The 12,981-nt window shown below is 39.8% G+C and overlaps 1 protein-coding gene across 2 annotated transcripts in view; it reads right to left on the bottom strand.

Annotated features, from left to right (window-relative positions):
* RBPJ (recombination signal binding protein for immunoglobulin kappa J region) overlaps window positions 1-12,664 on the bottom strand; it is a 55,693-nt gene extending 43,029 nt beyond the window's left edge. The window contains exon 1 of one of the 2 annotated variants that reach the window (XM_013127416.3): window positions 12,615-12,664. In XM_013127416.3, coding sequence (XP_012982870.2) covers window positions 12,615-12,634 — 20 coding nt within the window. In that variant the 5' untranslated portion in view covers window positions 12,635-12,664. The remainder of the gene's footprint in view (window positions 1-12,614) is intronic. The other variant, XM_034064633.1, reaches the window with a different exon arrangement.
* Window positions 12,665-12,981: the final 317 nt, after the last annotated feature.

Below are 12,981 nucleotides of genomic sequence, written 5' to 3'. Positions count from 1 at the left end.
ACAGCATGAAGTTACTTTTGGCTTCCAAGGCAGAAATTAACAAAGCAGCTGAAAAAAGGAAGAGGCCACAGACAGAAGGAGCAATGAAGACCTGGGACAAAGCCTAAGTGTTTGCTTCCTGTTTCTCCAACTATGGTCCAGTGTTGCAAGACTGAATGTTTGAAGGTTCCTTTTACCGAAAGAGAAAGGTCGCACACATTTGAGCCTTGATGGCTAAAACTGCTACTCAATTCTGATATCCAAACGACATCCCTATTTGACTTTTTAAATTATGTTGCAAAATGAAGGGGGGGAGGAATGCTTTAGCCAAAGCTGCTTAATCACTGAGAGTGAAATGAGGCTCACTCATTTTGAAAGAAAAAGTGCACCAGTGTTACATATCTACTTCAGGAATATCAAACAAGTTCATGACAAGTATATCACAAGATCTACAAACTACTAAAGATGCCTCCTCTGATGAGAACAACAAACACAGGAGAGAACCACAAACAAACTGGTAATTTTTAACCTATAATAAAACACTGCAATATGAATACTATTTCTTTAAGGTTCTGAAATGGTATTAAGAAAAGCAAATTCAACCACTGAACAAGGCAAAAAGAGAAGTTACGATTTTATGCAGAAAGTTACACATGCTCTTTTAACCCATCTTATGTTAGGAGAAACTTTATGTATAGTAAATATTAACTCAAGTTGTAAAACAAAAGCTGTATAACAAACAACCTAAAGTTTATGTGTATACACACACACCCTTTTTTGGTCAATGCTTATTTACAGCATTAACTCAGCTTTCAAAATCTGGTCTCAGCTTTACTTTGCTTTCACCACTCCAAAACCAATCCTTTCTCCCAGTTCTGCTGCTTTAGAAATACACCATGTTAGAAGAACAAAGTGTTCTGTTTCTTCACTGCTTTCAATATACTCCCCACAAAGCCACTAGGAACAGACTGCAGTCCCTGAATTCATTCAGGATTCTATTTTATCCATCCCTTTTGAAGCAGCAAAAGGATAACAAAATAGTAAGTTTCCCATATACTTCTGAGATGATGAAGAAGACAGAAACACATCAAAAGAGAGAACCAACAAACCCCTTCAAAAAAAATGATTCTCTACTATGTTTTTCTTCCTACCCCTCATAAAATACATTTCTTGACTCACATTATTCAGTTAGGATCTTTCTTTGGCTTTCCCCATATAACTTAATTTTCCTCATCCCTCTGTATCAATGTTTTGTCTTTTGTTACACAAGATATCTGTGGTTCTTGAATTCTTTAGATTCTATTTTATCTCAAATCCTTACCCGTCCTTTAGCTGGGAGACAAGCAGCATACCAGCGCTTATTAGACATCCCCTCTCACAATCAAAGACACTGACATAGCCAAGCGCCAAGTACCAAAACGTAAGGAATAGAGTTTGGATGTGACCTAAAGCATACAGTTGTTAGATTATCACATTGGGTGAATAGTAACAGTGACTTCACCATTCTGTAGATAATGCTGGTGGTGCTTTAAGTACAACACAAGCCTGACAGGCTTAGTAAACAGCAAAAACCAGGGATGGGGCGCCATAGGGTGGGGAGAGAAAAGAGAACATGACAGACCCAGAGCAAGGAGCAACACTGTTGGGAGGTACTCTGGAAGTACTGATCTGAGCAAAGGTAAGTGAACACAGACTGCCCAGGAACAAAGAACAGGGCTTATACAGAAACTTCACTGGAAAAAAGGGGAGAAAGTATTCCAGTATACTGCTCCATGAAGAGGTGTAGAAGCAAAACTAATTGAGGGCTGTTCACAAAGTTCAGGCAAGAGCAAGGCTGAAAGCAACTATGTAAAACAAAAAACCTCAACATTACTTCAATATGCTTTATATATAACAAGAGGAAGCAGAATTGACCAAATCTAAACTAGAATCAGAGGAAAGGAATTTCAAGCAGTGGCTATACACATTTTTCAACTAATGTCAAAACACAAACGAGAAACTATTAGTTAGGAAAACAGTTTGGACACCAGTACAGTAGTATTTTCCATCCTGAAAAAGAAAGTATTACTGAAAGAAACTGCCTAAAATGAGGACATTAAATAGGAGAATATCAAATACAACAGAGCAAGTCTCAAAAATGCCACCATAAAATCTGTGTTAAGAATGCACCTTAAACAACAATATTCACAATTTGAATCCTATGCACAAGAAGCACAGATGAAAATCTCCAATAAGTGAGTAAGTCTCTTACCTCTACAGATGTAATACTCATCACTGCCTAATAATTCCTGGCAAATACAGGTCTGTTGCTTTTGGGTTTAAGAGCTGTTCTAACTGAAAAAGATAAACTTTCAAAACTGAACTGATGCAATGTGACTTTCATGACTATGTAAACTGACAGGTCTAACCAGTCTACTGCTAAGTGCCATACAGCAGTAAGGTGCAACAGCCAAGAGTCAGTTCAGTTTTTCTGATGTTGCTAAGTATTGAACAATATTAAGGAAATTTTAAAAAAAATAAAAAAACAAAGATTTGTCTCCAGAAAACCTATCTGGACAAAACACTGGAAAACCACTGGATATGTCCAGAGAATTCATTCTTTTATATTTTATTTCCAAATGGAAATTCTGTCTAGATTCAGGCAATACTCACACAAGGACTGGCTTCAAACTCTGCCTTGACAGGTACCTTTAACAACCTTGTGAGGTCACCTTTTGTTTACTACAGTCTTAACAGCTACATTTAGTGTGAGGTGTCCCTGTCCATGGCAGGGGGGGTGGAATTAGATGATCTTAAGGTCCTTTCCAACCCTAAATATCCTATGATTCTATGTAGATGCACCAGCTAGTCCAAAAGAAGAACAAATATCCTTACAGCTCAAGGGATCCAACAAAAAGAGCTGTCCTACACTTTCTAATAACCTTTAAGAATTGTGAATGACTGAGAGCCTGGTCTACTTTTCCTTTGCTACCATGTGAAGTATGATTTATCACTTCAAAAAGCTAATTGTGAGCAAAACTTCTCAATAAGACCTTTTCAAAACACCGTTTCATAACAGCTTGTTTATTTTGCCTTCTAACTATTGTGAAATACAGGTATTTTGCCCATTGCAAACGAAATGCAAAAAATTCTGACGCTTGCTTTAGTGTAGTTTTCACGTTTAACACTGTTCTTAGTATTTTGAGAATGCTGCTATCTAAACATAAGCACTGCAAACACAATTTTTATCTTCTGCATTACCAAAACTGAACATGAACCTGGCCAACATCTGTATTATTAAAACAGACATCAGATTCTGCCTCAACTTTCCTGTTTTTGATGACCTTTGGCAAAAAAATCAGATCTAGAGAACTCATTTTCTATCTATACATAACATTGCTCTATCACTCTAGCAGATGAACCAAGAGGCACATTCGCCTTCATAATCAGCAGCAGAACAATTAATATTGGAAGCCACTCTTGTAAATTTAGTGCTTATATGAAGATCTCTCAAGCTTTTACATCATGATTAGGACTCAAAGCTAGTATCATCTCTGCCAAGTTTGTCACAATGCATGAAGCGTGCTACAACCCTCTTCCAAAGAGGAAGCCTGATGCCAAATACTTATTTTGATTAACTATTCTGCATAGCTTATTAATGAGAGATTTGTAATACACATGCAAACAAAAGCCAAAAATAATACCAACCATGCACTACTAAAAAGAAATGGAATGCATCAGGAAAAGAAAACAAACGAACAAATAAAAACCACACAAGAAAAATCATAACACCCCAGAACTCAGCACTGGCAAAGTTTTTTGCTGTATCCCCCTCACTTCTGGAGGATATTACATTATTAAGGATTTTACTAGTCATCACTATGGATCTACTGCAAAACTAAGCCAGCATGAAAAGAAACACACACACATGTAGAATAACACCAGTCTTTCACTAAACTTTTCTGAGTTCTTACACTCACGACTGAAGCCAGAGGTGGCTGGCTGATCTGGAAAGCAGTAGAACATTTTAATTTTAAAAGTAAATACCTATACAGGATAATTTCTTCAGTAGTATAAACACATGGCTACAGAACATTGCAGTGATGCTTCATTTTTCTTCAAGCCACAGTTACCCACTGGTCATGCCCTACCCACTGCTTTTATGTCTCAACTACGAAAGAGCAGCACCTCTTTAGTGTCTATTCTAATAGCCCTCAGTATTACCAAAACACATGAATCACAAATACAGTCACTCTCAGTCTTCCATACCATATCTTTTTGTTACACTGATTAAAAACCTAACAAAGTTAGGTACCTTCTGACCATCTTTCACAGTCACAGTAGGGAGAGAAGACACAATTCCATCTGCAGCAAACTGCACAGCAAATGACACATAACTACACAGAGCAACAAGAACCGAATCAGGAGACTAATTCCATTTCCACCTATCCACAGACTCTTTTTTGACCTTGGCAATTCATTGTTTTGTTGGCTTGTTTTTTCATGTTTAGGACATGAAGGGCTTTTACGCAAATGGCTGGAACAACAACAACAAAATAACTGAGCAAGTTTAATTATTATTTATTCCATTATGCCAGGCCTTAGAACTCTTCCACAATGGCATAAATTCAGAGTGATTTTCTAGACCTTCACCTTGAAGTTCTCCTTATGTAAGAGCACTGGTAAAAGCACTAAACCATTATCAGAGAGCCCCCTGCAACATATCAAAACCAGATAAAAGCTCCATTTCACAAATTCTTCTAGTGAGCAAACAAATTTAACGTTATTTTCTACACTGGCAGTTCCCAATCTACAATTTGCAGAAGAAACACGACGTGCAAGATCCTCTGCCACTGCTCCCAGACAAAATCAAATTTTAGAGTCAAAATAAGAGCTACCAGGAAAAGGAAAGCGGGATATTGCCTTGAGTATTTTTAACTCTGTGCCATTTCTGTGGTCTGTCAAAAATTAGGGGCCAGTATTTTACACATTTCAATTCTCCCTCTCAGGCTTTGAAAATTCTGAATTTCATGGCTGTCTGATCAAGTTTCATTCTGATACCAAGTTTCCTGGTAATCTCTCAAAGTACCACACACTGGAAACATGCCAGAAGTACAGGTTTGAAAAAAAAAAAAACAAAGTACAGATGAAAAGTTTTACAGACTAAGCAGTGTTATCAAGAATATCAAGAGAAAGACTTTTTTCCTTACACGTACTGGGAAATATCTGCTTGAGCCTGTACTCTTAAAGGGAAAACTGTGTTAAATCTGCTACCCAAATAATACAAATACTTAGATTTACAGCAAAAAGACCATGACCCATTGCAATGTATACCCTTGAATCTCACCTACCAGAAGTAGAAAAATTAAGTAACAGGTACACACAGCGCAGTCAAAAATGACCACTTGCCAATACCGATTGTTGCCCATTACAGCTGTTCTGGATTTTGAATACACTTATTAAATGGCACTTCATACAAGGTAGTCATATAATTACAACAAAAAGGAGATAGTTCTTGCTCCTGAATAAGAAACAAATGAGAAGTTATGGTTGTGTGTATATGTACAACTACCTTAATGCCTTTATGTTTTCCAAGCAAGGCAACAAAACCAGATTTATTTAAATAAATTACAGAAATACATACTTAAATTCAACAAGAATTTTTTCAAAGACATACCTGCATAAAAAGACATATCCAAAAAAGAGACTCATAAACTCACTGAAGAAACATGCAGTGACTGAAATGTTCAGATTGCTTTAAAAATAACACATTGTGCCCCAGCAGCATGCCATTCATTGAATAACCTGATTAATCAAAATAGTGAAACATTTTAATAATTGTATCTTATGGTAAGAGTTTATATATATATCAGTCAAGCTGTTTTCAAAAATTACACAAAAATATTAAATGGAACACAAAACCAGTATTATCCTTGTAAAGTTAAAGCCTCTGTCTATTCTGAGGATGCAAAACTGCGACATTAATTCAGAGATTTCTCATACTTTCCATACTGAAAGCCATACTTTCTTCTCTTTCTTGCTAAAAGTTTACCACTGCAGATATGCAACTTACAAGTTACAAGCTGAAGAGCATGAAGCTACATGGCCATGTATCACTATCTATCTAACTAGACTCCAGTTGAGAAGTATGAAGTATTTTAAATAGTATACATAGGCTCTGAAGAGTGGCCTGTGATGTGACATTGAAATAGGCAGTGAAAGATTTTCTTTAGGTTGGAAAGGGTACTTAACATTTTTTTTACAAAAGGCAGCAACCACAAAATACACAGGCACACACGAATTACGAGCAAAGAGAACCACAACATCAGTAGAACCCCAGGAAATGAGATAACGTCAAACTCTAAGTTTAGCGCTTACTTTTGCAAGACTCAGAATCTAATTATATGGAAATTGCTATTTTCTATTAATAATTTTCTCTTCAAAGAAATGTATCGGCTGTTTCCTCTTCTGAGTTTTTACACTGAAAAGAAATAACCATAATTCCATAGTTATTTCTTTACCTCATATGATCTTCATGATTAATTATTGCAATTATGTTCAAGACAAGTGTATCATATCAGAACACTGTAAGCATTGCCATATAAAAATAGTGAAAGTTCAGTAAGATCAAGAACATCATTTTACACCTATAATTATAAACCTGCCTTGAAATACCATAGACTTAAAAGGCATATAGAGTTTTGTCAACAGATCTAAGATTTCATCTGACAATATAGCTCATGCTGTTCACCTTTTTCTTGTCTTCACCTAAATACACAGGGAAAACCAAGCAACTCCGTAAAAGCAGAGACATTGCGATCACTGAGATTTTTAAAGAACTGAAATAACACAAAAAAATAACATCCACTTAAAAGTACACCTTGCCTGTGAATGTTCTTGGGAAGCAGTGATTCAGCATATTACAGTGCCATTTAGGTCAGCTAATACAGTACTTGCAATTGACATCCAAACCATTTAGAACGGCAAGCATGACAAACATAGAAAAGATGTCCTGAAACTTTTAAATTCTGCTGCCATTATTCACTCTCCGAATGTGAAGCTATTATTTTGTATTGTGTAAGAGATTTGTTTGTATTAAATATTTTACAAGCTCAAAATTACAATTTTTCTCTTCAATTTTATCCAAACCCTAAGAGTGCATAGAACAGGTACATATCACATGTTAACTGTACCCTTCACCAAAAATTAGTTACTAACTATAAAAACTTGCTTCAAAATCTTTGCCCATGAAGGCACCACAGGTCTTTTAGGAGGACTTCACAAGTAGCTATAGGCTACTTAAGGTTCTTTTCACATTCTTTTTAAAGACAGAAATTGCTTAAGCTCAAAATACTGAAAAACAACCAACCATAGAATCAATTATTACTGCAAAGCAGAAATTAGCAAGTCAAAGAAACTGCCATTCACAAACTAGTGATCATTTATGCAATTCACAGAATGGAATAGCATGCTTAAAAGAATTATGACTGCAAAGAGATATCAGCAAAGGGTACTGCCTTGTAACTAGCATTAAAAAAAGCACATGTACTATGCCTAATAAAAGAGTCTACAGATCTTTCCAGCAGAAATAAAGCTATAGAAAGATTATTTTCAAAGTTTCTTTGTGCTACTATCAACCAGAGTAAGTCAGAAATTACAAAGAGCTACTTAATACAATGAATAAACAATAAAAGTAAATAAAATCAAAATCAAGAGCTTAACTTCATAAAATTGCACCTACTGAAACTACAAAAGCTTAAAGAATATTTGCAAGCATCTCAGAAGACTCCTTCAGATATACTGCCCAAAGATTTCCCAATAGCCAGACTTAAGACACTGACAAGCTCTTTGATAATGATTTAAATGTTAGTCACGCAAAACCATCTACTAATTTGATTGTAAATGAGTTTTTCCCAACCTTTAACACTCATCATGTGCATACATGCTATACAATAGCCGTAGTTATGCTATTACTCAAATCTTAATAAGCTCTATGTTTAAACCTCCAGTGACAGTAAAAACTGTAGCCTGAAGATCCCATGATCTTCCCTTGAATTCTACTCCTACAGTCTATATAATCCTGTTTCTACACCTTGAGCATCACTGAAACCATTCTCACTAACATCTCGCAGCCTAACCCTCCAATGAGGCTCACAAGCAACAGGTAATTCTCATCTTCCTAGATGTGTCAGTCACACAAGACTACCAGCAGTGCTCCTTTTCCAGAAATATTCTCCCTGGTTTCCTTGGCATGTGGGTCTCGTGATTCATCCCCTTATCATTCTAATTGTTCTTTCAGTGCATCCTCCTTAAGAAGCCTCCGCATTCACCTGCACTATTTTATGAATCATTTAATCGGTTCCTGTCTTGCACCCCTTTCCATTCTCATTCCCTTTATCCTGGGCCAGGACTGAAATCAAACTATTAACTCCTTGCCATTAATCACAACATACTTTCTACTTTGTATCTCCTGTGTCTGTCCAAGCTAATACCCCAGCTTGTGTCTTTCTCCATACAGATACCTCACTATCAGCTCAGTGTAGACAAAACACAGGTCTTACTCTTTCATTGCTTCAGTTTCTTTCTGTTACTGCAAGTCACTAATTTTTGGGACTCTAAACTAAGCATCAACCCTCAAACTATGGTTCTGTATCTGTCCTAGAATTAACCTGGTTTTCATATCCTGGGAATGCCCACCATATCACTAACATAAACCTTTTAGTAGCTTAAATTTTATCCTGTGACCACAGCAGTTTACATCTGAACTAGCAAAGCATTCTTGTTCATCTTTCAAAAGCCAGAGCTGACCTTGTTCTATTCATTCTGAATGCTACTCTCTAGATAGCTCTTATAGCCTAAGGTCAGATCAAACAAGTCTCCCCTTCATCCCCCATCTCCTAAGCAGCATCTGGTTCGCTCTCTAATTCTAGACCCTTACTGGTCAATGCCCTCATCCCAAAATTACTTATCAGGATATAGATGAGGTTCATGTTTCGATCAACTGTTATATTTTCATCTCTGAACTTCTCCACAAAGCAGCACCTTATTCTTCGGAAACACACCTACAAGTTGTTTCCATAGTGCTCACTAAAAACAAACAAACAAACAGACCAGATGGCTGGCACACCTAGACCACTATGCTAAAATTCACTGCACCAATGCCAGATATTCTCCTGTGTTTTACCCTTATATCGTTAAATATTCTGGGTCAGGAAACACCTCTTAACCACAGAGCTGTGGGATGACTAATTCAGACACATCATTCAAATAGTCTGATACTTGAAAAAGTGTTACTAAAACAACTGTCTACTTTACAGTGCCTATGGAAAACATCTTAGCAGTGACAAACTCAGTTATTTTGTCTTTTTCAAGGCTTCTCAACCCGTCTGAAAAATAATCCAAATACTATCCTTTATACTGTGATGACAGGTTTTCACTGGCAATCAAGCATTCAAACCAATGCCTAGCTCTTCTCATTTTTATCTATCTTTTCTAAAATTCTGATCACTTGTTTGGTGGCCCAGGAATTGCAAAGGTGGTTTGCGTTTGGTTGCTCTTTTTTTGTTTGGTTGGGTTTTTTTTTTCAATAGCTTCTTGCATTACTTTCTAGTATTTTTAAGATCAGGTCATCCCAGGCTACAGAGACACTATTCCATATTTTATGTCACTGTAAAATAACACAAAATTCAGTTCTTTGGAATAGAAACTGTCATATGGTTGTGTTAGGTGTAGCATAGAAAGTTACAAACTAATTGAGGCCTATATGGATTTCTGTAGTATCAGTAATCATTTAAAACAAAATGTTTTGCACTCATGTAAATGCTTCTCGAATTAAAAATCATTTTCATTATTTTTGTCACCTTACAGTGATGTTTCCCTAAACCATTCACAAGCAAAACCAAACTATTCCACAAAACCCCAAAATACTACCCTATTATTCCAGCCATTACCCACTTAATTTTAAATAGTGGTTCGAATAGTTGGTAAATCATTTTCAGTTATTTGTTTGATGTTTCTGTGTACTTTCTCATTATAGCTCTGATCCTGTGCAATACAGGTTCTGTCACACCATGCATATAGGATGTGATGCAAGTAGCAGGAGTGTGCCACATGCTACAAACAAGAAACTGGAAATGTAGTTTGACTGCCCCCCAGAATCACTGCAGTAAATTTCTACTATTCTATTCCAACACAGCATAAACCTGTGTACTATCAGGTAAGCTTAGGCACAAAGTTTTTGTAGGGAAAAAAATCACAGCACTTTTATGTTCAGTTTACACTGACTGCAGAAACGCCATATACTTTACCTCAAAGTTTGAGCACCCCTAAGAACTGCAAACTATCCCTTCAAATACAACATGGTATTTGCATACTACATTCTTCAGTTAAGCTTTTTAATTTCAGGAACTTATTTTTCCTGTGCAAGTCAGCTTTTACATGAAGAAAACTGCCTTTACTATTTGGAAAAAAAATAAAAAAAAATAAAAATCAGCTACTAAAGTAACATCAATTTTTAATATTAACACAGACAGCTCAGCATCAGAGCCGCACTCCAAACACAGGACAAAAAAAAAAAATCACTCTTCAATGTAATCTAACTGTAACATTAACTAAAGTTAACAGACTTCACTTTACCAATGTTAAAAATATTTAACAGTAAGAAAACAAGACTACTTTTTCAGATAATTATTCGACTTACAAGTTTTGAACAATAAATTCAGCATAAAAAACCTAAAATATACACCCTTTTTTTTTTAATCATGGTAAAATGCCGTTTTTGCTAATAAATAATTAATCTTCAGTTGTTACTGCCAACACTGTAACAGATCTTAGAGAAGAATAAAAGTAACATCACAAACATCAGAACACTTCTGACAAATCTGTAATAATCAATAAACAAAAGGAAACGGAACCCAAATATTCAGACAAATACACTAACAGAAACGTGGAAAAACTTAGTTGCTAACTAGAGCACAGAATAAAACTTATAGCAAACTTTACGCGCATTTGCTCCCTTCTTTCAATTCTAACCTCGAAAACAGTACACTCCAGGAACCACAACAAAATAAGACTAGCTTGCCCGAAGAACATTTAATTGGGAAAATGTGTATCGGCCACAAGCTGCCTTTCTGAGGAGAGAAATCAAGCAAAAGCTTCAGTTTAGTTTTCGACAAACAAGAGTGAGGAACTGGAAACACTACTGCAGCCAAACAAAACAACAAAATACCATAATGCTACCTTCTCCATGAGAACAAAAGCATCAACCACCAACTCCACCCCACCCCCAAGCAGGCTGTTGCTCTCTAACCACAGACAGAGCCAATGCTGTAGACAATGTAATCCCACAGGGAAGACAGAAGGTCACAGACACACTGTGAAATCATAAAATAAGGTCCACGTTGTAGAAGGCCAGGGCAGTACTTTCAGCACTTAGGGTTTCATTAGCACAAACAGGTGGAGTATAGAAACAGTTTGTTCATCCCTTGACTGTCCCTTCCCTCAACACATAGAGGGAGGTCACATGTGCTTAGTCTAGTCCAAAATTAAGGACGCGGCACTTAGAGTAAGCAGCAGAATTCAAGATGTGGCGAGGATGACAATATGCAATGTAACACCGCAGGTGAGATTGCATACTGTGTACCAGCAGTGGATGTTATTATTCATCAGCTGTAGGTGGCTAAGAGGGTGTCACTTATTACAGTGACACATGCTGCAGCTGGCTAGCCATGATTAAGTATTACCCAGTGTGGCTGAAAGGGATGGCGACTATCATTCATTACACCCCAGCGTGCCAGCGGGGTGGGGAAGCTGCTTGCCCTTCGCTGCAATGCAATATTTGGAGAAAGGCAGACAGAATTCCCTAAAGCCTTGGGAACGGTGCACGGGGAGGAGAGAAAGGGATTCTCAGTCCCCTGCGGGACTGGTGTCCTGCTAGCAGCGGCGGAAAGCATGACCGCGCTCGATGCGACCGGGAGCGCTCCATCTCAGCGCTCGGCGGCATCAGAGCCACACCGCTCCCGGGCCAGGCCGGGGACCTCCAGCTAGCCCCCGCCGTGCGAAGGGACTCAGGCAGGGTAGAAAGGCTGCGCTCAACTTGTCCAAACTGCAGGAGCAAAAGCCTTTGTCCGAGAGCTCCCCGGTATGCGGCCGAAGGAGCCCGGGAGTTCCCCTCCTGCGGCAGCTTAAACTGGGAGGCAGGGAAGGAGGAACGGCCTGTGCCCGCCTCGGGTCCGTCCCCGCTGGTCTCCGCTGCTCTCCGGGAAGACCTCAGAGAGGGACCCCTTCGGAGCAGCCAGGACGAGCACTGACCCCACACGGAGTCCCGACCGCTGTGCCCGTGCCGGAGAGAAGCGGAGCAGGGGGAGCGCCGAGCCCTGCCGAGCCCTCCCCACCAGGGTGCCTCCGGGCAGAGGCCCCGGCAGCTCACGGCCTGTCACCCGAAACGCGGGGGGCCTCCTCCAGTGTGCCCACCCGGCGGGATCCCAACCCCCCGGGGTTTGCTCCCCAGGGTCTGCCCCAGGGCCATCCGAAGGGCAGCCCTCGCTTCCCCCGAGCGGCGGCAGAGGCGCCGACGGGCGGGCGTGCAGTAACCGGTGAGCCGCCACCCCCAGAATCAGCCGGCTGCCGGCGCGGCGCCGCGAACCCCCCACACTCACCCTGTCACAACAGGCGCCATCTTCCACAAACTCTCGCCAAAACTCCTACTCTCGCGAGAGAGCCCCCCTCCCCGCTACCGGAGCGCGCGTGCGCGGGCCCGTGAGACACGCGCGGGGCGGGGGGAGGAGGGAAAGAGGCGGCGCGCACCGCCCACTCCGCGCCTGGGCTCTCCCTTCAGACACAACAGCCGAGGCGTGGGAACTGAGCCGCTCTCGCGAGAGCCGCGCGCCGCTGGCCGGCGGGCAGAGCGGTGAGAGCGGCAGCTCTCGCGAGAGCAGAGTGCGGGGAGGGTGGGGGGAAGGACGGGAGACTGAGGGATTCCCTCTGCCCGGTCGCGCCTCTCGCTCCTGCGCCTTTCCCCGCTGG

Source organism: Melopsittacus undulatus, chromosome 7 (assembly GCF_012275295.1).
Source record: "Melopsittacus undulatus isolate bMelUnd1 chromosome 7, bMelUnd1.mat.Z, whole genome shotgun sequence".
Taxonomy (NCBI): Eukaryota; Metazoa; Chordata; class Aves; order Psittaciformes; family Psittaculidae; genus Melopsittacus; species Melopsittacus undulatus.
Note: the sequence above shows the minus strand (reverse complement) of the source record. Positions and strands in the feature narration are given on the sequence as shown.